The sequence below is a fragment of the Dioscorea cayenensis genome, chromosome 14 (assembly GCF_009730915.1).
Source record: "Dioscorea cayenensis subsp. rotundata cultivar TDr96_F1 chromosome 14, TDr96_F1_v2_PseudoChromosome.rev07_lg8_w22 25.fasta, whole genome shotgun sequence".
In the NCBI taxonomy this organism is placed as follows: Eukaryota; Viridiplantae; Streptophyta; class Magnoliopsida; order Dioscoreales; family Dioscoreaceae; genus Dioscorea; species Dioscorea cayenensis.
This window is the reverse complement of record NC_052484.1, coordinates 20792604-20817555: the sequence shown is the minus strand read 5'-3', so window position 1 is coordinate 20817555 and position 24952 is coordinate 20792604. Positions and strand designations below refer to the sequence as shown.

The 24952-nt window shown below is 35.1% G+C and overlaps 4 protein-coding genes across 6 annotated transcripts; all 4 read right to left on the bottom strand.

The window, feature by feature from the left end:
* LOC120275713 (chloride conductance regulatory protein ICln) lies at positions 1 to 18969 on the bottom strand. 2 transcript variants are annotated; one of them, XM_039282393.1, is made up of 8 exons: positions 18871 to 18969; positions 5369 to 5558; positions 5181 to 5304; positions 2232 to 2349; positions 1680 to 1739; positions 1544 to 1597; positions 1360 to 1457; positions 1 to 451 (listed from the first exon to the last, which is right to left on the bottom strand). In XM_039282393.1, the coding sequence occupies exons 2-8, from the start codon at positions 5533 to 5535 to the stop codon at positions 380 to 382; spliced, it is 693 nt and encodes a 230-aa protein (XP_039138327.1). In that variant the 5' UTR covers positions 5536 to 5558; positions 18871 to 18969; the 3' UTR covers positions 1 to 379. The 2 variants fall into 2 exon arrangements, with proteins under 2 accessions (XP_039138327.1, XP_039138325.1); XM_039282391.1 differs by lacking the exon at positions 18871 to 18969 and having other exon boundaries at positions 1360 to 1451; positions 5369 to 5557.
* LOC120275714 (40S ribosomal protein S13) lies at positions 6610 to 9242 on the bottom strand. The gene is made up of 5 exons (XM_039282394.1): positions 9116 to 9242; positions 8949 to 9021; positions 8741 to 8879; positions 8465 to 8651; positions 6610 to 6916 (listed from the first exon to the last, which is right to left on the bottom strand). The coding sequence occupies exons 1-5, from the start codon at positions 9136 to 9138 to the stop codon at positions 6883 to 6885; spliced, it is 456 nt and encodes a 151-aa protein (XP_039138328.1). The 5' UTR covers positions 9139 to 9242; the 3' UTR covers positions 6610 to 6882.
* On the bottom strand, positions 10386 to 15068 carry LOC120275712 (maspardin-like). Its single transcript, XM_039282390.1, has 8 exons — positions 14850 to 15068; positions 14137 to 14262; positions 13440 to 13538; positions 12699 to 12841; positions 11817 to 11925; positions 11354 to 11461; positions 10956 to 11096; positions 10386 to 10875 (listed from the first exon to the last, which is right to left on the bottom strand). The coding sequence occupies exons 1-8, from the start codon at positions 14919 to 14921 to the stop codon at positions 10540 to 10542; spliced, it is 1134 nt and encodes a 377-aa protein (XP_039138324.1). The 5' UTR covers positions 14922 to 15068; the 3' UTR covers positions 10386 to 10539.
* On the bottom strand, positions 16250 to 18899 carry LOC120275715 (probable calcium-binding protein CML7). 2 transcript variants are annotated; one of them, XM_039282396.1, is made up of 2 exons: positions 18391 to 18899; positions 16250 to 16509 (listed from the first exon to the last, which is right to left on the bottom strand). In XM_039282396.1, the coding sequence occupies exon 1, from the start codon at positions 18866 to 18868 to the stop codon at positions 18425 to 18427; it is 444 nt and encodes a 147-aa protein (XP_039138330.1). In that variant the 5' UTR covers positions 18869 to 18899; the 3' UTR covers positions 16250 to 16509; positions 18391 to 18424. The 2 variants fall into 2 exon arrangements, with proteins under 2 accessions (XP_039138330.1, XP_039138329.1); XM_039282395.1 differs by having other exon boundaries at positions 18400 to 18899.
* Positions 18970 to 24952: the final 5983 nt, after the last annotated feature.

Below are 24952 nucleotides of genomic sequence, written 5' to 3'. Positions count from 1 at the left end.
TGATCAATCAAACCCTCTTATCTGAGCAGACAGAATATTTCCATAAAGACCAATCTGAACGTTTGTCATGTTTATACCAGAAAATCGTCACTAAGTTCTGTAGCACAACAATGAAAAACTTACTAACTCCTTCCTTCCGACGAAGTTCATCAGTCCTGAGACATACTAAAATCTGGGCTTGAATCAGATGCTGCCACAAAACTCATGCTCGCAAGTGACTGAATGTGAAGTGCATTAAGTTGCAGCACAGACAATTTTTCCGCAAAGAAACAAGTCAAAACTGCGGCACAGTAGCTAACGAGGTATAACTTATACACGGTGCACTGCACTTAAAGAGACAAAGAAGGTGATTTTGCAAGATACAGTAGGTTTTTTCTTTTCACTGGTGTTCATGACGAGGCTCCTGTTCCATTTCTTCGGCATCATCAAACCGTTGATCATTGATTTGGAGCTGCAAAAATAAAAGTGAAATTAGAAGGGATTTGTGAGCAACACAATGCTAGTTTGCAGTATCAATCCAACCATTGCTCTCGTATACCCATATTAAGTTGACTAACAATTGATTCAATGTTGCTCTTTGATTATTCTCATAAAGTTTCAGAATTCTGGTTAACTCATCATCATTGAGTAGTCAATTCAAAACAAGAATATGAAATGTAACTTGAATTAGCACAGTGATTGTCAAGAAAAAGCAATTTACAAAAACCTTCACCAATGTTGTGCCATTGATGAATTGCCAGAATTCTTTGAAATTTTAAATGAAAAACTTATAAATCAGAATCTTACATGAAGGAAATAAGTTTTGCTAAATTGACCAGTGAACATACTGATGCAAACAACCACAAAATGTAAATTTTAGAATTCCTATGATCCAGATCTGTTACGTTAGTAAAGTCAAACTCCAAATTAATTCAACAATTTCATATTCTGAAATGTAGGTCCGGGATTATTGCAAATTGGTCTCATCCGAATAGGGTAGTTCATGGAATCCAAAGTACTCAACTAGTAATACAACATCAGGCTGAAGCTAGAGGTTTACCCACCAAGTCAAGAACACATGATGTAAAAAATTCATATGAACCAAACTTCAGTGGATTTAGCATGACATGCAACAACCATTAAGCAAAGCCATGGCAAGGACAATATCTATTTTCAAACAGGCAGAAGAATTCTGCAGCCCTTCTTCATTTTATTTAAGCTTTCATGTGACAAGGTATATCCAAAAGAGGGAAGCTACAAAATCACTAAGCTTAAGGAGCATCTACAAAAGTCTGTACTTCAGCACGGCCAGAATCTAGAGGGATTTATTAATCTTACTTTATAACTCATACACATATAGGAATATTCACCACAATATACCTGTAAAACTGAATGAGCTAGGTCATGATCTCCATTGGCAAACCCAATAGGGTTAGCCAGGTTCTCTGAAAAGTGCCACTCGGGATTCTCCTCTGCACCTAGAAGTAAACAAAGATGTTGATTAATGCTAAGGAAACAACAGAGAAAACAATCAATTCAGTTAAAGAATTTGTGGTAATAGTACCATCATCAGCTATATCTTCATCGCCATAAAACCATTCATTCTCCTCCTCTCCATCTGAATCAAGCACAAAAAGAATAGAAGCATATAATTAATAGCTTAATTGACAATAGCATTGGCATATTTTCACGCTACTCACCTTCATGTATATCAGGATTTAGTTCAGCACATCTGCAGAAAATTTCAAAGAGGGCATCCACTAACAACAAAGAGTCAAGGATCCACAATAAAATAATGCAAACTATAAGGCATTAATTTGGCTGTTTGAAAAAATAACTGAGAATCAGAATATCTATCTAGTTTCAACAAAATAAGAGCACTTGCTCTCCCTGAGATGTTATACAAAAAGCAAGGTCTGCGTAATGAACCAATGAACACTAATGACAATTTGATATTTATAACATATGCAATAACTGTCACAACAAGTTCATGGATGAAACAATCAACTTTTACATACCGTCAGAAAGAGGTCATGTTTGGTCATTCAAAAGATATATGCATTGATGAATAAACAAAACATTTACACAAATGGGTATTCTGGCTGATGGCAGGTATAGGACATAGAAATTAGTAAATAATGATAATCTAGCTCAAAAAAAAAAGCAACCATTTCATAAAAATATACGGTAAGAAATAACGAATCAAGCAATTAAAATTTAATAGGAAAATTTAACTTTTTGTTATTGGATACATTGGCTTGGATCAGATGGCACAAGCCTCATTTCAGTTATCTTTGACAGATCGAAATCCTCTTGTTGTTCTGAATCTGAACCCCCAGACTCTTCATCCTCATCACATCCCGTCTCAACCTTGACAATGAAACATCAGGAGTAAAGACTTCAATGCTATTAAAAGCATAAAGATATGATGACTGAAAATTGCATGGTTAGAAAAGGAAAAGATTGAATGGTACTAATATGGACTGAATCTGTCACTGATATACACTCATTGTAAGGTATTTAAACTAAATGCAAGGCTGTATAATCATTAAAACACAAACAAATTAAGATGTTTTACTGCAGAAAAAAAAAGGAAAATATGAGAAGTAGAAGGTTCAGATTCTGGAATAATAAAATACTCTCGTATATCAATCTACCTATGTGCAGCACTGATAAGTGCTTGTGTGTTAAGAATGCGAAGTATTCTTTCCTTACAATGAGCATGACTTTTATCAGGTTTAAGCGCTAATACATGTGTTTTTGTGTTCTTTTGCGCATGTAGGGTTATGAAGCTAAGTATTAAGAAAAGAAGCCAAAAGTAGATCGTGAACGGACTATTTGGTGGAATCTTGGAAGCAACAAACGTGAAGACACAAATGGGGCTCTAAGATACGTGAATGTGTGTCAACCTCCATGTATTCAAGCCATTACAATGAGTTGGAGGGGCACGAAGACAGTCACATTTGCGTATCCCAACTTGTGCAATGATAGCAAGATCTTCACCAATGAACCCGTTTATTGAAGAAACGACGCAATCTACGGCATAAACGTGTGCCCATTTATGTTTCCTCGATGAAAAGTGGATTCGGGAGTGTTTTTGGCGGGGGGAACTGTAACAAGTAACGTAGTAAATCACTGTAGTAATTTACTGTAGCAGTTACTGTTTACAACCGGCCGAAAATCAGAATTCCAGAGAATCCACACGGGAGTGTGAAAATTCCACAGGGGCGTGTGGAACATCTACAGGCCCGTGTGGATGCCCGATTCCAACCTATTTAAAGCCGTTTTTTAGCCCGATTTCAATATTCTTTTCTCCATCTTTTCCCCAACTTTCAAGAGGGCGGCGGCTAGGGTTTTGGAGAGGTTCTACGATTTCGACATCGCGCTCCACTTGGAAGAAGGTTATTAGGGGAGTTTTCGTGGACATCGATCCGGCAAGATGTGCCATAGGCCGGACAAGGGAACCTTTGGAAGAGACGAGACCTCTCCAAAAGACCATCAACACGACTACCGAGGGGGTTTTTCTATGTATTACTTGTTTTTACATTCGATTTCATTGTTGATTGTATCTAGCTTCATGGAGAGTTAAACCCCCTAGTGGGTACTTGGATTTGTGAACCCTAGGATGTATTTGTTTCATTAAACCTTTTATTATGTTTTCCTTTATTGATGTTTTAATTGAGTTCCAATCTTGAATGCTTGTTGAATGATTTCTCCCTTGGAGTGACACTAAGGTTGAGAGTCTATATTGGTAACCTTTGTGGATGGGTGACACGCCATGAGGGTTAGACAAAGCTAGATTGGAGAGGGTTGAGTGGGTGAGTCGAGAGGTAGCGGAGCGTCCCCTTTCCCCTTTGATTTGATTTACTCTACCTCTACGTTCCAAGAGTTATTTGCAGTTATAGTAGAGTGAACAGGCTAAGGGGATGACCTTCCGCTGGGGCTTAGTTGCAAAAGCAACGGAGTGAAGCGTTGAAGTGATTTTAGCACCTAGGGCTTAATTGTGACTAGGGACCTTCCACCTGGACCAAAGGGTTAGGTCTACACATAGGAATAGGGTTTATCACTTGGAATCCCTAGAGCGTCTTGCAACTGTACACAGTGCGATGTGTTGAGATTGACCGATTTCTCCACCGGACTTGGTGTAGAGTTAGTCATAGTTGACCTTAGATTTGGGACCATGTATCTTAGGATCTCCACGACTCATTAATGCATTAGTTAGGAAGTATAATAGTTGGCTTTGCACTTAAAACAATTATCTTAGGCGGAACAATATCCAAGTACCCCACTTCTATCGATTGCCTTATCTCTCACCTACTTGTGCTTCTTTTTCTTATTTCTTTTACTCTTGTTTACACCACACCTTATCAACACAATCATTGTTCATTTTCACTTGGTTAAGTAGCAATTTAAGTATTTTTACTCCCTACTCCCTGTGGATACGATACCCCACTCACCTGAGAATTTATTACTCGACAAACCCGTGCACTTGTGGGTAACACGCAAGGGGCATTGTCAAGCACCCTAAATAAGTTAACAATAAAACATCCAAATCTCATCTTCCTATCGTATAACTAATACTCCCACACCTCTCTCAAGAAACTGAAGGACACAGAAGACTTAACTATTCCGTTACATATGAGAAAATGTATGAGTTCCTAAGAGGAGCTTGAGAGAGTTTGTTTAATGGACTCTTTTGTGAGTTGGTTCCCCCGATTCCTCTACCAAAAAAATAAGAATCGATAATCACTAATACATAACAAAAAATGCATGATAAAGAAGAAGATAACAATACATGCAACTGATAAATTTTTCTTTCTCATTTTGTTAAATCAAGAGTCCTCAAAGAACCAAAAGAACTGTCTATCCAGAAACTTTGTTGCATATATAAGGAAAATTCAGCTCCCAATCCCAGCTTTCTGACTCTACTAACACATTCGTCAAGCCATGCTTTTCTACTGTATTCAACTGAACTACTAATGATACCATAACATGTACTTAATGGCTAAAAGGGTATCAACAACAAACCATCACAGACACAAACACGATAATAAAAATAACAAGAAAAGGCAGCTTAAAATGAAAGCAAATTCATAATTTTACATATGAATTAATCAAATCGAAGCAAATAAGGCAAAAACCCTAAAACCCAAGAATGAATTAAAACAAAACAAAGTAAAGGCAGATAAAAAAAACAGTACTTGCGCATAGATGCAAGGCAAAGGGTAAGCCTCCGGATCCGTAGACACCGCGTGAAGGGACACCGAGAGGAAATCAACCGCATAACCCTTGTCCTTCTCCGCATCGCTCAGCCAAACAACCCTCCTGCGTATGCGAATCGAATTAAGAAGATAACAGTAGCAAAGCATCATTAGAGAAGAGATATTACCGAGAAGTGATGTAGAGGTTTCCAGGGGACTCCGGAGGATGAGAGCCAAGGGCGATGGAAACACCTGGTTGGACATGCATCAGCTCCTCACCGGCGTCAGCGTCTAGCCGGGGCTGCCCTGTGCCGTCCTCGGCGCGCTCCGAGAAGAGTTGCAAACCCATCACCATAGCCCCTCTCTCTCTCTCTCTCTGTGTGTGTTTCTGTGTGTTTGAGTGGAAGCGGCGCAAATCCAAAAGTTAATATCTCATTCCCTTTCAATCAAAGATTGAGAATTTATATTTTCCCCAACTCAAACATTTAAAATTAGATATTATGATTTATCCATGATTCCATATTTATTAAAACATGTTTTATAAAAAAAAAACACATATGTTAACGAATGCATATATGGTAGATTCTATATAAATATTATAATGGTAATGTTTATTCATTGTCCATGGGTCCTCTGTGAGAGAATGTCATTTCTCTCTCCTCCAGAGTTACAGGACAGAGGGATTTATTAACTTAATTTGATTCTTGAAAAATTTTTTGGGCGTGCACATGGTAAAAATGTAATTGTCCTATGTAACGTATGACCGAGTTCATAAATTTCTAAAGAGTCATTAAACCACCATAACTAATACACCTCTATCTGTCCACTGACACTCCATTGTGAGGCGGCGTTTATCACTTTTATAATAATAAAAAAAATATATAATAAATTATGTTGACAAATTTAATCAAAATTAGAGGAATTTGTTAATCAAGTGAATTAAAAAGGGAAGAGATATACACTGAAAATCTTAGTAACATATGAGAAGTTCTAATTCAAATAATTGGACATTCAAGTAATGTCTCATTTCCCATTATGAATTTTATTAAAATTTATCAAACTTAAATCTGTCAACAGAAATCTGAACTTTAAAAAGAGGGAGCGCACAAGAACACCAACCAGACAAAGTAACTATAGACCAATGACTTTATGATGATCATGGATTCTTCCATATAGTAGCTATACCCCCAACTCTCTCATCTGTGCTTAAAATTTGAATATATTTTGAAGGTTTATCCACTGCTTAAGAAAAAACATTACTGTACAAAAATGAGAGAAGAGAATACATCTAATCTACACCTGACTATGCTTTACAGAAATTCTAAAATGCTGTCCCAAAATTTTTATAATTATCAATCAGATCCATGTTATACACAAATAGCATGGCTAAATCATGAAGAAATTAAAATAAAATAAAAATATAAGTTCGTTTAGTTATTAAAAAATGAAAGAGAGAAGAGCTCGCATTACACCACCAGTAGTTGGAAATTAGTTCAAACACACAAAATCACTATTATAACTATCTGGGATAAAAGCAGAAAACAAAGATTCGGTTCAAAACATCAAAGATGTCTCTTTTTGATTGTTCCGGAAGATTAAATAAACACAAGCTCCTAAGCTCTACCAAAAGATGTTGCATCTCAAGATCTTGCAGCTACCATTGGGGAAAACCACCAGAAAAACGAGCTCCAGAAATGAAAGTCTAGGCCACGAGAGTGCTTGCAGTGGTCGATTCACTGTGAAAAAGCAAAAAGAAATAAAATGTTCGTTAACTCCAAACAGTTGTCGAAATAACGAATAATTCATAAGCTGAAGCATGAAGAAATGTGAATATATTCATGAGAAGCACTAATAATCAGCAGTCAATATATTATAGCTTTCCAACAAAAATATCAAACAAGAAGCTTATTCCAGGTCCTAATGACTCTCATATAAGCATTGTACAGAGTAAAATATACTATATAACCATTCACACATGCAATGGAAAAAAATGCATATGATGCCTAAGGATGCAAAGATATCTACACTAAACAACATAATCTACCATAAAATGAGAAAATGATTACAACCAACAGAAGACAGCCTTTCCTGTATAAACATAAAAGAACAGTTGAAACACTCAGGCTTATTGCATCCAAGACCAGCCATGCGTGCTTTTGCATGATATTTCAATCCTTTGTTTTTTAGTAACAAACAAGTATTCAGATAGTGTTATTTAATTTAGTTCGGCTTCTCCATAGAAAAAACGAAGAGCACATTGCCACAAAATGACAAAATAATGAGTTGGGCTACAGATGTACAATATTATTGCAAAATCATAATTGTCATTATAAAGTTGACCAGTCGGTTATGTCAAGAATTAATATAAGAAAATGGCATTTGCAACCACATGAAAATATTTGCAACATTCACTAAAACATCCAAAACATTTCAAGAGTTATTACTAGGGCAACCCAACACCAATGCCCAAGTTGACTGTAAGGCAATGCTGGTTTGTAGATATGCTCAGACTGAACACGTTCAAGCCTAAAATGTTTCCATGAATAGTTTTACTCCACAAGCAGCAGATTCCTAATTGCATCACATAAGAATCTCATCTCCTTCAGAAGTGATCAGTTGTTTCAAATATGTTAAATTGTTTTTTTTTTTTTGTTTTCTTTTTTGGCCAGTCATGAAGGAGTGTTGCATATAGTGATAAAACCAAATTTCACAAATATTTTTTATGCTCTAAAAAGTCTAACAATAAAAAGTGAAGACATGTCACAATGCATGTGCCCAAAACCCTATTCTAATACACTGCCTCCTTATGAGTACCAGAAACTAGTCAGGACTTGCAACCTAATCCAACACACCAGCCATATTATCAGTATTAGAAATTATTCAGGACTTATAACTCAATCCAACACACAAGTTGTATTATCGATAATAGAAATTATTTAGGACTTATAACCTAATCTAATACACTCCCCATATATTAACAATAGTGATGATGCCAGTTGGAATTTATCCGAAATAATAACATATGAAAAATTCAAAATTTGATTTAGTGCCAAGTTTCTACAAGATGCTCTACTAATAATTAGCACATCATGAAATATAATCAGTCAATGAAAATTAATCCATTCCAGAACAGTTAGAAGCAACATCGTGGAAAGCCATTTATAATAAGAAAAATACAACAAAACTAACAATCCGCCATCTAACAAATAGTTCACACCAGAATCAAAGCATGCAATAGATAATAGATAAAGTAAATCAACAAAAGAAGATTGAGAGTCACTCACTATTTCCAGACTGGAGGAAGCTTCTTGGTCCTCTTGTAGTAGCGGGCAAGGCGGTGGATCCTGCTCTCCACGAGGATGAGCCTGAACTTCGAATCCTTGTCCTTCCTGTTCCTCTCCAGATGCTTCCTAATAGCCACCGCCTTCTTTATCAGGTGGTAAAGGTCCTCCGGGATCTCCGGTGCAAGCCCTAATCCATCCACAGGAAAACAACATAAACACCATAAATTCGAAAAAAAAAACCCATTTTTGAGAAAGAAAAAAAAAAAATGGGAGCACCATGAGCCTTGAGGATCCGAAGAATCTTGCTTCCGGTGACAGACTTGACCTGCGCGATACCGTGAGAATCACGAAGGATAACACCGATCTGGGACGGTGTCAACCCCTTCTTAGCGAACTTGCAGATGTTCTCGTCGACCTGCGATTGAGGACGAAATCGACATTAGGGATCTAAGAGCATAGACAAAGAGAAAGCACCGGAACTCACATCTTGTGCAGAAATCTTCAACCAACTTGGCGGGGTCCTCTTGTAGGGCAACGCCGATGAAGAGATGCCCTTCCTGCGCTTCGAAGTCGATGAATTTGAGAAAAAAGGGATCGAAGCAAAGAAATCAAAGGCAATAGAAAGGGAGATAGAGGGAGAAGAGAGCTCACCCGCGACTATGCATGCGACCCATGGCTACAGTTGCCGGAGATTGCGCTAAGGCAAGGTGGCGGCGGGGCTTCAACTCTCTCCGGGGAGCACAAAGAAGGGATGAAGGGGAAGTAAGGCGATAGCTAGGGTTTTTGTAACTTCCTTAGAATACCGAAAATACCCTTGGATCTGGATGATGAAATCACGACCGTCCATCATTGGATGGTTTTGATTTAATCCACGTCACGAGATTCATATTTACATATAAACCCAAAATAAATAACTAATTGTACAAAAGCACCTCTAATGCTTTTATACACTCTCTATGTTCCTCTTTAGTTATCACATTTAACTAATTTATAATAAATAAATAAATAATTGATTAAAATTAGTTAATTACTTATATTTTATAAAAAAATCTATTACTTTTCAAAACTACGCTTATTTAAAACCTCACTAGTAGAGAATATAATTTAATGTTTAGTTAATTTTGATTTATTAAAAATTATACAAATACATTAAATTAAAAAGTAAATTTAGAAAAAAAAATTATTTAATACTGTACAAATTTTCTAATGTGATAAGTAAAAAAAAAAAAGCGACAACTAAAAAAACGGAGAGAGTATATATATATATATTTGGAAAAGAGCTATATAGTAGTTATTTATTAAAAATAAAATACTATTTTACACCCTAAACATAAACAAAAGCAAAGCAGACAAACAAGCAAACAACAACGGGAACAGAAAGACAAAAAATAACACACAAAGTTTCAATAAAAAAAAAAAACTTCTCGTCTGAGTGATCATCTTCATGAGTCAATGAAGTCTTTCCATGCCTTGATGAAACAGTGATAACCTTGCAGCTCTTATGTCTTTCCCAGCCAAGGAAACAGCCACTTTGTTCCAAGAGTGTTGAGTCAAATGGATTTTGGGACTATGAATCAGAATGAGTTCTTGCTTGGTTTCCCTGAAGCAATTTGAATGCATCCAATGAAACGGATCAACAAAACCATGAAGAACATCCCAAAAATCTTTTGAACTAATTTAAATAGCAGTGCATCTTCCCTCCATTTCTCTTATAGTCTTTAGAGCAGTAGTAAGAGCTTTGGATTCAAGATCAAATCTAGTATCCGAATTAACCGAACAATTGCCTGCACAAAGAACTTGAGCATGTGAGTCCACAATGATAAATCCAATACCCCCCCATTCCTAAGACCCCGGTTGTGGCAGATTCTGTATGAGAAAGTGTATGAACAATTGCTTTTATATTTTGATCACACTCTTGATGGGAAAGAAATTCAATCAAATAACTGTTAAATTAAACAATTCGTATCCCAGATCATCTGTAGTTCATACACTGCCAATTTGATTCTTTAGCCACAAACACTACCATATTTTACAGCATATAATAAGCCCTCAACCAATTTCAAAAAACATTCAATCTACTGTACATTAATAGCGATACAGTTTTGCTGCATGAAAGGCATAATGGATGATGATGCCTGCATCGAAATAAGGACAGTATGCAGTGCCACGAATACATGCAATTTTGCATTGCTCAAGAGGTGTTCATCAAAGGCCGAAGAACCAGACCCCGAAGATTCATCGGGTTGATGACTTGTACCATCATGCCCAGTATTTCCGTTGTCATCTGCTGGATTATCAAAACGCTTGTCACCTTTCTTTTCATCACCGGATGAACTCCCAGCGGTGCCATCCTTTGATGTGCTTTGCACCAAGTCCAGCTTCGCTTCAACGCCTACACGCATTAGGTGAAGCTAGCATATTTTTGTAGCTAGATGTTAGGAAGTGAGACACAAAAATAGAAGCATTGTCACTGTAATTGTGTAGCCTCTACCTGAAGGTGCAAGTTAACCTCGTCTGGGCGTGAAAGAAATGGGAAATCACCCCCAGTCTTTAGGATTGCTCGCCTTGCACCTGAATATCTTTCACTCACTTGATCTTTCAATTGCTGTGGTATGGCACAGTAATCATTTGTCTACAAGCGGTTAGACATTGTAAGAGACTATTCCAGTATGATAAAACAATCAAAAGTTCAGTGAATAACTCCCCTTATAGCATTGCGTATATTTAGTAGCTCGAAGATCACAAAAAAGATGTGACAAAGTTTTCATTGATTAGATTGATCGAGAGCATCATCTATTCATTGAGCATAATAACTAAGGGGTTAAGAAAATCACACCACGGTTGGTAAACAAATTATCACAATGTTCATAGAGGATCACTAAAACTTACATCCATTATAGTGATGAAAGAATCCGACAGAAATAGGGCACCAACTGCAACAGCATTTGCATTCAGCGTTAACCTTGAAGCTAAGTCATCTCTTGACAATGTCTCTACCTGGAAGTTTAAAAGGTGGGCGCTTAAGAAAAAGGTTTATAAAAGATACATGGGTCATAGATCATTTCTATTTGCTTCCAAGATTTATCTGTTCGCACATATAGCTTTATAACGTAAACAGTGCTAAAACTAAATAAAAAACTGAATGAACTCATTAATCTGACACTAAGATCCATGTTGCTTACAAGTAAATTTAGCTTAGCAACACAGAAGCACCAGCCATGATATAATAGCTAGTCTTAAGCAAGCAACACATAGAAGTAGGAAGTAAAGCATCAATCAAACCCATTTATTTTATAAACATATACAGGATATATTTTGCTAGAAAATTTACAACCAGAGTTATTTTATGTACCTGACCAACGACAAAATCCACGGAGTCAGCAATAAATGGTTCATGAGGACCATCATGAATTCCACTTAAGATGTACCTCTTCAGAAGAAATGAAGGAGACCAGCTGACACTGTTACCAAAAAAAAAACGTTGCATTATAAACAATCAGTATATTCAAGATGAACGGTTGGGTAGTTTCAAAACCAATGCACTCTCTCACTTCTAGATAGACACAGCATGTCGACCATAGCAACATTATGATAGAAACACTTCTGATTTGATAAGAACTTAAAAGTACAGCATATCTCTGCCTAGGAAACTTGCACTTTCCACTTGTTTATTGTGTGCATTGTGTGGTAAATATTCACATGCTCATCAAAATAATCATAACCCTCACATCTTTCATATCTAAATCATTGAAATTCAGATTTCCTTCCAATAGCAGTGCCAGGATGTGGAATTCATGATTGTGTCTTCATGATCTAGTAACACATATGAGGTATTTGAATGGCCTGTCAAGAGTAGGTGATCTAAATGGAATAAATACTCCTACATGAGCATCTCTAATAGTAGTACAGTATGTTTACTGACACATGACATCACTAAAGTATCTTCCTCAAAGAAGCAAAAATAACATAATACCATGAATTCATGTCCATATAATGGCTCTGGCTATTTAAAAAATATAAAGAATTCACTGATTTAATCCCTTGGTAAGACAAAATAAAGATATCTGCATAAACTGAGACTTCGGTTCTGAGTGGTCAGATAAAACAAATCTGTAGACCGCACTTTGCTAGTTCATTAACAAAGCAAGGAGGGCCAGCATCATGAAGAAAATTATTTTACCCATGCCATGTTATTTCTACCTTTGAAGTAACGACCTGAGATGGGAAAACATACACAGAGGACCAAGGCATAGCAGCTGAAAACTTATGTGTATCCAAAAACGTATTGGAGAGAACTAGTGATTTGACCCTCCGGGGGCGATGTTGAGCAAAAAGTTGTGATAAGAATCCTCCAAGGGATGTGCCATAGAGGTGCACCTGCTTGACATAGAAAATGTATTCATATGCAGTAACAAAAAATAAAAATGACGTATAACTGACAGAAAACTTTATGGTACATATAAAAATCTACGTCAAGAGTTATGCGATTTCCTTGTACCAACTAGCATAAGCACATATTCTTACTCTGTTTAATAAATAAAAATTCAAATCTCATAGGCTAATCGTAACAAAACCATGTGGATTATACTGTTTTTATTATCTCATACAAAACAAACATCAGATATTAAATTACTTTGCACAATTTATTTCTTCGATGTAGTGTATGAACATAAGCTAACTCTATATAACAAACAAAAGTTGGGAATCTCATAGGCTAGTCTTAACAAAACCACATGAAACAGACTGTAGTATGTCATACCAAACAAATATCAGATATTAAATTACTTGCACAACTTGTTTCAATTATCTAGTCCATGAACATAAGTTATTGGATGGGACTGATCAAATATTGAAATCATCCGACTTGCATAACCAATGTTAAAAAAAGGACAATAAAACACAGAAAGTGAGTTTTGTTCATCAATGTAGCACACATCAATTTGATTTCAATAAGCGATGAAATAGATTTGCTTACATGATGAACATTGATAGCATCTAAGAACTTCTCAAATGCATGAATCCACTCATGGTGATTCCAGATACAGGGTATATCAATAGAAATCACCCGATAACCCTGAAAAAAAAACATCTGAATTAATCAAAAATAGGAAAGGTCGAAAATATAACAACAGAAAATGGAATTAATGCAACACATAAGTTCAATGATTATTCAATTGAGCTTTTAACTTCAAACTAAAGACAGAGTAAAGATATGCACCAGTGTGGATTTCCTACAATTTTAAGAAAGATTATATACAACCAGGAGGAAAACTTGGAGCAACTAGACTTTTTAACTTTGCACTTGAAATGAGCACCAAGATCCAAGTCTGGCTTTCTTGCATAAACATGGTTAGTTTCCAATGTTTTTTTAGTCAGGTTGTTCTCTTCATCACCACAAGTATGAAGGCTTCATTTTGGAACACAATACCATCACACAAACTTCTATGATCAACTAATATGATTCTACAAAAATGAGTAATAAGTCCATTTTGACCTCCTTAAATTGCTAGCCCATGGATGATTGCATAAATTTATACCCAGGGCCACCAACCAATTAGAGGGGAATAGCACAAATTTAATATAATTATCAAAAATGATAGTTTCTCCAAATACAAATCTTATAGCATTTGGAAGAAAAAAAAAGTAACAATAATGTGAAGTGGAACTGATACCTTCATAGATAGGAACATGATCTGTTTGTAGAAGACATCAGCAGTACCTGCTATTCCCGGAATGCAGATAAGAGGAGGCACATCCTTAGGTCCAAAATCATAATATCTCCATTGCTTAGCACCAACCTGCAAAGAGCATGAATTTACTTGTGAAAGCACCCAATCAACATTGCATCACAGATTCCATTACATACATAGGAAAGCCCAGGGCAAACCCCAATTGCCAAAGAGAGTTTCCATCCTATATTTCCTACCCATATCTTGCCAGACTCTTAAAAGCGAAAGTTATACTCCTATCTGACAAATAGCACAAGACTTCAAGCTAGCAATTGATTCTGTTCAATCAGACAGATTGGCAGTCTATATACAAATGAAACAAATAGCTCAAATTTCGCTCTTTGATCTATAAATGCAAATCCTCGCTCCCAATATTGTAGTATGCATCATTTCTTTAAATTGAGCTAAAAAAAATGGATTTTTCGTGATAAATAACATAACAAGAACAAATGACGACCCGAGGAACTCAACAAATTCAGATGTACACAAACAAAAAAACAAAAAAAAATACTCTGGAGATTTCCTACCCAAAATTCAATTGAGCAAGAACCCTACAACTTGCAATCTGAGCATACGAATTGACCCACGATCCTATGATTAAGCAAAAAGAGGGTATCAAAACAGAAGAATTTCTGCCAAAATTTAGAGATCAATACCGAGATCTTGTGGAGAGGGACCCTGGACTTGAAATAGACGTAATCACCGGGCGATAAGGAGGCGCGTTTCATCTCTCTCTCGCTCTCCGAATCCCGTCGAGCGACGAACGAGAAAGAGAGATAGAGGCGAAGAAGACGAGCAGGTGGTGCCCGTCGGCGAGAGGCTAATTAACTGCTGTTTTACAATTTACCCCTTGAATTCTCGAGAATAACCGAAATCACGGTGTAGTAAATGAAATTGAACACCAGTAATTTGTGAAATTTGAAGCTCAGAGGTTAAAATCCAGCCAATATTGGTCATGTATTGATTTTCGTCTTTGAATCTAAAAAATATATATTACTTTATTTTTTAAAATTATATAATGATATTCCCCCAGGTTATTTTGGTCCTAAACTACTTAAGATATGTTAATTTTGTTATTTGTGTAAAACAGTAATTTAATTTAAAAATAAAATAATTAGTTGTTATAATTGATATTTTCATAATTTCTGCACTAAAAAAGCTTAATAAAAATAAATAAATAAATAAATAAAATCTAGCTAGCAATGCCAGCACGGTGCATGGGCCATCAAATCTCAATCCAGCTTGAGCTTGATTTAAGCCATGCATGGCATGGGCCCGGATAGCAACACGCGTAGCGTTCTAGCCCGTTGGTTTGGCATGGCCCAGTTGTCACATTGAGTGGGAGGATTGGCCATCAGAACAGATGGAAAGTGATGATTTCGTTTCTATAAAATCATATAGTCTTTATGGACCAATCAAGGATATCCAGTTCTAGCACAACAGTAAAAAGCATTGCTCTTGTGGTTAACCCTCCAACAAAGCAATAATCAAGCATTAACCACAAAAAACATAAAGGAAAACATTCATCAAATGATGACAGTGCGATCTTAGTTAACATATATGATTTTTCACTGCAGATATTGAACTGATCTTTATGGTAAGTTGGTAGCAGATATCTTGCGTGATTATATTTTGGATTAGTTCATTATTGGTTTATTATATTGAATTCAGAATTAGTTCTACATCAGTTAATTGATGGAAAATCCATGTGCAGATACACCCTTATGTGCAACATTTTTGTTTCTTCTAATTAGCATCCATGAGATTTTCATAAACAGATAAAGTGAAACACTGGGCTATAATACAATACCTTGTGAAATTGAAATTATTTATTGAGGAGGTTTGTTTTTATAATTTTACAGCAAAAACTTGTTTATTTAATTCAAGCGGTTTATCCATTTAAAAAAAAAAAATCAAAGAAAAAAAAAAATCCTTTCAAATTTCACATCATTGCTTGAAGCTACCAATATTTAAGCTGCCAATTTATAGTTTTCAAATCAGAAAAATTTTCATGCTACTGTACAGATTTAAAATCATGTTAAAGAAATAATGAGCAGATCCAAATAAGTATAGAATAGAAACTTTAAAGCCTAAACACAAGACAGTTCATTGCTTGACACCAAGAAATCCTAGCAAGGTACAACAAAAGCAATTGAGGTTCAGTGTTTCAACATCAACAAACTTAACACTGGCAAAGACAATCGAAATTAATTGATAAAAGGCATTGGACGCAGATGAGTGAATTTTGATTGAAAGAACAGAAGCGACCACATATAAATCCCTTGGCATGCCACGGACTTCGACTCTTCCTCTATTCTGTGAAAATAAAAGGGACACAGAATGAATTTTCTAACAGTGAAATTAAAGCAAAGGACTCGGTGGTTTTCTAATTATGGATGCAGAAACATACTTAAACACATCATTCACCGAAAAATAAATAACTATAGAAAGGAAAACAGCACAATTTTTCACAAATGCAACTACCGTATATGCTTCAAAATCTGCCACGTAAGAAAACGTTTGTTTTGATTGATCTTTATAGGTTGAAGGCGGTAAGAATCTTGATGTGATCTTAAAATTGCATGAAAATGGAAACAGCAACCGTAGTCACCATCTTCATATCTAGTTTACTTGTAAGCTTTATTATTGGGTACGCTTTCTATACTGCATTTGGCCAACCTTCTCAACAACTAAGATACCCATTTGCAAGGAAACTGATTTAAGTAATGAGCCCCCATAGAAGAAGTAAAACATATAATAAAGAATCGGCGAAGGCATTTTGCAGTTAATTTATCTTGCAAATGAAATTTAAGTTCTTTCCAGGAGGCCTGATTTTTTTTTTAACTAAGCTATCCCCTTGCCCAATTATACACAGTGAGTATCAGCACAGCACGAGAGCAGGACAGCGATCTCACCAATCTGAGTGACAGGAGTTCACATCATGCAGCAATCACCCTACGCCTCAATTAATGTAAGAAAACTAATGTGAGAACATATTTTGGTTGATGGCATTGTATTATGGTCTCTTCACAACGACAATATAAAAGAAATTTAACAGTAATCAGTAGAACATGATTACAGCAACCAAGACTACCCACAAGAAGGAAATGAGTATACACATATGAGGCATAACTAAGAAACAAAACCTATGGGCTTGAGAAATCTGAATTCTGAGACAATCAAAAGAGAAATTTACTTCTAGCAAAAGACAGGTGCAAACAGCAACTGAACCACATTAACAAGAGAAGCAATTTAGTGAGGAAATAGGAAGAACCTTACTAAATGACAAAGGCAACATAATGCATTCCAACCAACAAATAAAGGTTGGAAAAATAAGCAACCAAAGTGCTTGAGTTAACTTTTTCTAATCTCAAGTGAAAAAAAATATCAGGCATAATTCCAGTGCCAGCTACAATTTTAGGGCAGAAGGCCTTCATAATAATCAATGGCAATAGACAATGTCATCCCCAAGCATGTTTGATCCTACCAATTAACTGGGTCCTACTCCCAGTACAAAGTCAGATCACTGCCTTGATATTGATTTATTGGCAGGTGGAGATGTTGGGCCTAGTCTAAAACATAAGCAGCAGCTCCAAAAGATAATCTAATTCCCAAAAAAAATATCTTAAAGAATCCACAACACAAGGTCAATCCAAGCCTAGCGCATGATGCACAAAGATTAAAAAAAGAAAGCTATTTCCTAGAGCACGCACACTTCCATTCATCAATATCAAATTTGAACATAAACTATTCTTTTGAATAGAACTCAAAAGAAACTCATTTCCTAGAGCATGGGCAATAAATGAGTTGGCCTCTTCTCATTCATTCAAGCACCATGAGAACACGCAGAGAAAAGTGAATTAATTCAATGTATTACAAATTTACAATTAGAAGGGTTTGGATACTATAGAATATAATAATAACTATCATTTACTCATTAATCTTTTTCCATTCAAAAACAAAGTGACTCATTCATTAAAACATAAATCAAATTACCAAAATTTAACATATAAAAGCAAGCAGTGGCAAGATTATAACTTTTCTTTAAAAAAAACGAAATGCATATAAAAAGCATAAAAATCCGATTAAATCTCAGAGTTAAGAACACAAAATCAAATTATCAGAACACTTGCAAGAAAAAAACAAGATAGAGATTGCCAATCAAACCAATGAGATCTGAACGACAACCAAACCTACCAACCGTACCAGAAGTAAGACCAGGGGTGCGGTCTCATTTGGCGACCATGCGGACGATGAAATCCTCGTAGCGGATATTCCCATCGGGCAAAACATCCACTTCACGGATCCACTCATCGAACTCCGAAGGCTCGAGCTTCTCGCCAATGCTGGTGAGAACGTGGCGGAGGTCGGAGACAGCAACAAGCCCAGTGCCCTCCTTGTCAAGGACCTTGAAGGCGTCGCGGAGCTGGCGATCGAAGGGCTCAGGCCGAAAATGGCGACGCATTAGGTCAAGGAAACGAGGGAAGTCAAAAGAGCCAGAGAGCTTCTCGGAAGCGACGATATCCTTCAGCTGGGCTTGCGTGGGGTTGCCGCCGAGAGACCGCATGAGAATCCCGAGCTCGGAGACGGCGATCCGGCCATCGCCGTCGGTGTCGAAGAGGTGGAAGGCCTCCCGCATCGATGACACCTGCTCATCCGTGAGCTCCTTCCCCATTTCTCTCTCTCTCTCGATCGAGATCGATGGATCTCTTTGAAGGGATTTGGTTTTTTGGGAACGATGGAGTCCTGGCAATGGGCCTACATGGGCCGAGATGCCCGACAATGGCGGGCTAATAGATCCAATTAAATCGCTGGTTTTTTATGACTAGCCCCTTCATATTCTTAAAAATTGCTTTCTAGTTTGGTTTCCGGGGGCCCATTTATGGGCTTGAGATTTTCACATATAAAATACCTAGTTAAATAACTTAAATTTGTGAATTTTATAGAAATATATATTTATATATATAGAACCGGCATCTTTGAAGTCAGTGCATAGCCATTGGATATCAATCCAACTATTATAAAACATTTTTAAATAGTAATTATGCATAGTATTCAATGAGAATCCATCATCTAGGGACGTCCCTAGATTTCAAATCTAGGGATGTCCATAAGTAGCCCATCTGGATGAAAAACTGACTCATCTTTATCATTACGAACAAGTAGAAACCGCGTCTCTACAGCTGCAAGCATGATGATCGCGAACGTAAAAGAGTCAGACTGATTTATATAATCAATCAACCATCTACGATGACGATCCAACCCGACTAGATTAAAAACGTCCCTAGATTTCAAATCTAGGGACTTACTTAGATGATGTTTTCCCGTATTCAATAATATTTATAGAGCTAAATTCCACCGATGTTTATGCACAGCTGTTAAATTTTAATTTAATAATTATAAAAAATATTTCTTTAGTGATTATCTACATTGGTCAAATACAATAATTTCGATAATAAATGTAACAGTGTGATTCAATATTTTCACCAATGTAATGGATAGTATGAAATATACTGTCCTCCGAAAATGATATGTGAAAAAGCTTGTAATTAAAATGTAGTGTATATATATATATATATGATTATAATTAAATGCAATTGAAATCCTACTTCTTAATGAAATGAGTTCAGTTCGTGTGGACTGAATGCTTGTTTTAAAGTTGATAAATAAAATACATATAAAAGTCAAAGCGACGTGCTAATTTGGCCAAACCTATGCTTTTGTTGGAATTGTTTAATGCTAACATTCAAAGTAATTATTGGAACTGTGGAAGAATGTACATTGCGTAAGAAACATGATAACTAATTAGTAATTAGTGTTATCTTTTTTTAATCCTTAATTTTAACCCAATTTTGACTTTAACCTTGTCCTTCTTTCTTTTTTCCTTTTTTTCTTTTTTTAATTTGCAACAACTAATATATATATAATATATTAATTAGTGGCAGTGTTTGAATATAACGATAACAACTTATGTGGGTAGGGTGGGCATAACATCGAAGTGATGTCATATATGTATAGATATATATATATATATATATATATAAAGGCAACTTTGTCATACTAGGGCCAATAAATAAGCTTGTTTCAAAGTAGCAATCTAACATCAATAGATGTATGATTACATTATTTAGACTTTTGACTTTGGTAAATAGAAATTTTGACGACAGTAACTCTCAATCAATAAAAGGTCAATATGTTCTTTTATAAATAATGTTGTTATGAGATTGTTATTTATTTTTGTTTATGTGGAACAAAACACAAAAGCAACAGTATTTTATTCACATTCCTACTCAAAAGATCAAGAGTTCTATTTGTTACTTGTTAATAATTTCTTAAAATAATAAATAAATCATTCAAACTATATTTAAAAACAAAAAAAAAATAGAGTACTAAGCTGAATTGCAAGAAATGGTTGCACTTACCCATAAAATTTTTTTTAAATATGGATAAGGCGCTTCAATTACTAGAAAAAGAAACATCATAGCCAATAACTAAATATTGTACCTGCCAAAGGCCACAAAATACGAACAAAAAAAACAACAACAACAACAATACACACACTAAATTGGAACCCAACCCAAAACACGCCCAAGATGATCTAGCCAATGAACGGATCCCTCGCCTCATTGGCTATCAAATCTCCACTGATATGCACCGATTGCTGGTCCAAAAACTCTAGACTATGCTTGAAAGTGAAAATAGAATCTTCAAGCTTTTCTCTGCCTCCCTCAGTCTATGCTGAATACTATGAAATAATCAAGTCGATCACATTTTGAAATAAATGATAATAGCATGCACAACTTTAGCATTGAAAATTCAGTTATTTATGGCAAGCCAAATATTCCACACAATAGCTTTCACCACACAATCCCCCATTGCCTTAACCATCGGCTTTACATGGGTACGCTATGACCCATTTGACTCATGCACACTCACCCATAAATTTCAAAAGCAAAAAAAATCATTTATATGAAATAGAAAAAAAAATATATATATATATATATATTACATGTTTATTTTGTGGGAAATACAATAATACACAATTTGAAATTCATAAAGAATAATCAATTTCCCGAGCGAAATTATACTTAATTTCTCTTAATTTAATGGAAATAACATTTAACACAGGTTTTCCACTTCCTTAAAAATTTACAACAAACAATGGAACTCAGTTCCCATGAAGCTTTCACAGCAAATTAATGGATGAACTCTCTACTCCCACTCTCATCCCATATGAACACACTCAAAACAAATAAAGAAGCATTAATGAATAGTGAACACATAGAAAAATGAAATGGACTTCCAAATTCCAATGAAAATTATCAATTATTTGATCTCCAATATGAAAAGATAACTAATGATTCAGTGGGCTCTCCCTTATTTCCACATCAAATCCATTGGAAAAAAGTTTCAGGAAAACAGCTGGAAGTCCAGATACACGAGGGAAGTGCCCCTCATTCTTTTTCTTAAGATTCCCTGAAATGAATGCCATGAAAGATAAGCCATGCTCCCAAATAAAAAAGCCATAGTAAAAGAGATGCTTCAAAGGCCACCACCCCTTAAAAAGGAAGGGACACCCTGTGACTTTGTGCATGTATGTAAGTGGCCTTGCAGTTGAGAAGTGGTGGAAATGCTTTTCTGAAAGTAAAAAACCAGTTGGCTATGATTCATAAGCATCTAATTCTAAATCTACTTTACTATAGATATATATAGGGGTATGTATGGGTTTTTAATTTTCATTATCAGTTTAAGGGAATCCTACTTTGATTTCTCAAAAAGTATGGACTTTATTCTTTGGTCCTTTTTCTTGTCACATTAGTTCTCTGTTTCTTGCTTTCATGAACTTATTATTATGGTCCTTTTTCAACCTTGTTTGGAGAGTAGCCTAACTGGCTTAGGACTTATTGGCTCTGATCCAATAAAGTCTAGATTTAGGAATTTTCGTTCACCTAATTCAGGGGAAAATTTTTGTTTTAAATTCTTGGTTTATCTTGATCATAACTAAATTTACTTTCAATGGTTGATTTAGATTTTATGTTTTATAACACATTTATTTAATTTTTCAGTAATTGAAATTATTTAGTGTTTAGACAGATTATCATAAGTAATTTTAATGCATAAAAAATCAAACAAAACCTTGATATTGAGTCTTCCCCATCCTCAGTATCTAATATTTGGACCATTTGAATCCCCTCATTAATTTCCTCTTGTCGGAACCTGGGGGACCTCTGTTCTAGAGCCATAATCTGGAATATTTGGCTTGAACGAAACAATCGCATTTTTAACCTTACTTGCCTACCTATTATTTCAATTTTATACAAGTCTGCTAATATGCTGCTTTCTTGGCTTTCAACAGATTTAGAGAACCTTCATCAGGATACCACGGAGGCCACTCAGAGGATCAAGCGCTCTCTCAACTTCCTGGGCACTAGACCCACTGATTTCATCGGCGATTCGGTGCACACTGCTGATCAGGAGTAGTCCTCCTATCCTTATTGCTGGGCAGGCCTGTGTCTCCAGACGGTTGACTTCGCCGTCCCAGCTTGTCTCATTTTATCTTTCTTCCTGTCTTGATTTTGCTCACTGTTTTCCTTATCCCTGGTGAGGATTTCAGTTTGTTATTTTATTTTAGATTTTTCTTGTTCGCGATCTTTTCTACTATACTCCTCTGTTTCCTTCTTTTTAATAAATTAGTGGTTTATCCACTTTATTCCAAAAAAAAAAAAAAATCAACCGTATTTTGTTATTGTTTTCCGTGTTTACTTATTTATAAAAATTGTTTTACAAAAATATGAGATAAAATAGCAATTATTATAATAGATTAATTGGTACTTTATTATTTTTTGTTTACAAACATAGTGCTCAAATTCTACTCGTGATTTATCTATATTTTTTTAAAATAAACCATTACATTTTTTATCAGCAAAAAAAAAAGACAATCAACATGCAAGAATGGTATAGAAACAATAAACTAAAATATATTAAATTTATTTAGTGCATATATTGTACTAGCATAATTATAATTAGATAAAGTAATGATATAGTGTAGAAATGAGTATATTGTAACATAACACATCCAACATATGTGCATGTAAAACAAACAAAAACACATGTTTATTTGTCTTGGAAAAAAAAAAAACCATTATTTGGTAGGGTAATAGGGTTTGTAAAGTGTGGGGAAGTAAGGGCATGGGTTGTAGGTTAAACATGAGACAACACACCTCTGTTGCCTTGTGAACCCATTGACAGTAGCGGTCTGATCAAACCTCAGAGTCTTTTTCACCAACTTTCACATGTCTCCAAACAATACTTCACCATTAGTGCATCCTAAAATTCATGCCAACTCTTTAGACATATTTTGTTTTATTATTTGTGCATATCAACTCATTATTTTGTATAATATAGCTCCTATATATTCAACATATTTATACGGTCTCGATCGACGGGAACTTGGCCGATGACTTTTCAAACTTGATCCAAAATAGAACAGCCATGAACATATGATCTTTTATATGCAATTATCTTTTGTAAACTCTATATTTTAATTTATATAAAAAAACAATTTACATTCAAGTTTTATTTTTCTTTTGATTCTTTATAATTTTTTTTTCTTTAATGTATAAATGTTTAATTATCTCTTGTGGTTATAATATATATGTATTTTACTTTATGCCCCTATATGTTATTTTTATATTTGTATTTGATCTCCTTAATATAGTTTAAGTGGTTAATCCACCATTTTTTGTTTTAATATGAACGAGATTAAGCTATGTTTTTATATGTTCCGTGTAAAGCTTGGTTACTAAATAATTGGTGCATATATCAATGGGTGAGGAGCCCAACGGTACTCAGGGTCCTCTTGTGTTGGGGAGGCGTGAGTTCGATTCCCATGAACCATGCTCCCCGCTTTCCAGAGGGTGAGGACGTGGCGGTGATACCCCTGTCCCACATACGGCCCAGAGGGTTGGCGCTTGTCGCCCTACCTAAATAATAATAATAATAATAATAATAATAATAATTGGTGCATATCAAGATAGGTTTTTTTTGCCCATGGTTGTTATCAGATATTTTTAGGTGATATTCTAATATCACCCTATCATATATAATGTAATTACTTAGAAATCAAACATGATATTATTTATGCGGTTCATCATATTTGAGGTCGTTATTATTTTTATTTTATTATTTTTATAAAAACTGTTGTTGGAGTTGTACTTTAAAATTTTTGAAAAATAAAGTTAGAAAGGATAATTTTTGTTTGGTGAAATGAAATAGTAAAAAAAACACTTACTAATAAGTTTCTTTATATGGTTATGCGGCTTTTGATTATAAGAGAGATTTGTTGAAGCATTTATTATTGATATCAAACACATTTTTTATTTTCCTAACTTTTAAAATTTTAGTGAAATCTATTAACTGATCTACATTATCATAATTAATGCACGAAATATGATAATACTCATCTTGATTAAGCAACTACAAACAATTATCTCCATCGATGATTATGATATAAGAGTTTACTAGTATCGTTTCATCTGATCGTCTATTATCTTATATTACATATGTTATACCTGTTCCAATAAAAACATTATAGCAATTTTTTTTTAAATATAGTTTTATAATTTTATTTATTTTAGATATTATATATATTATAATTACATAAATTTACATTCACATTACAATACATTTGTTAAAAAAAAAATTAGCAGATGATATTTTATAGGAGTTCCCAAAAAATTCCAAAAAAAGAAAGGAAAAA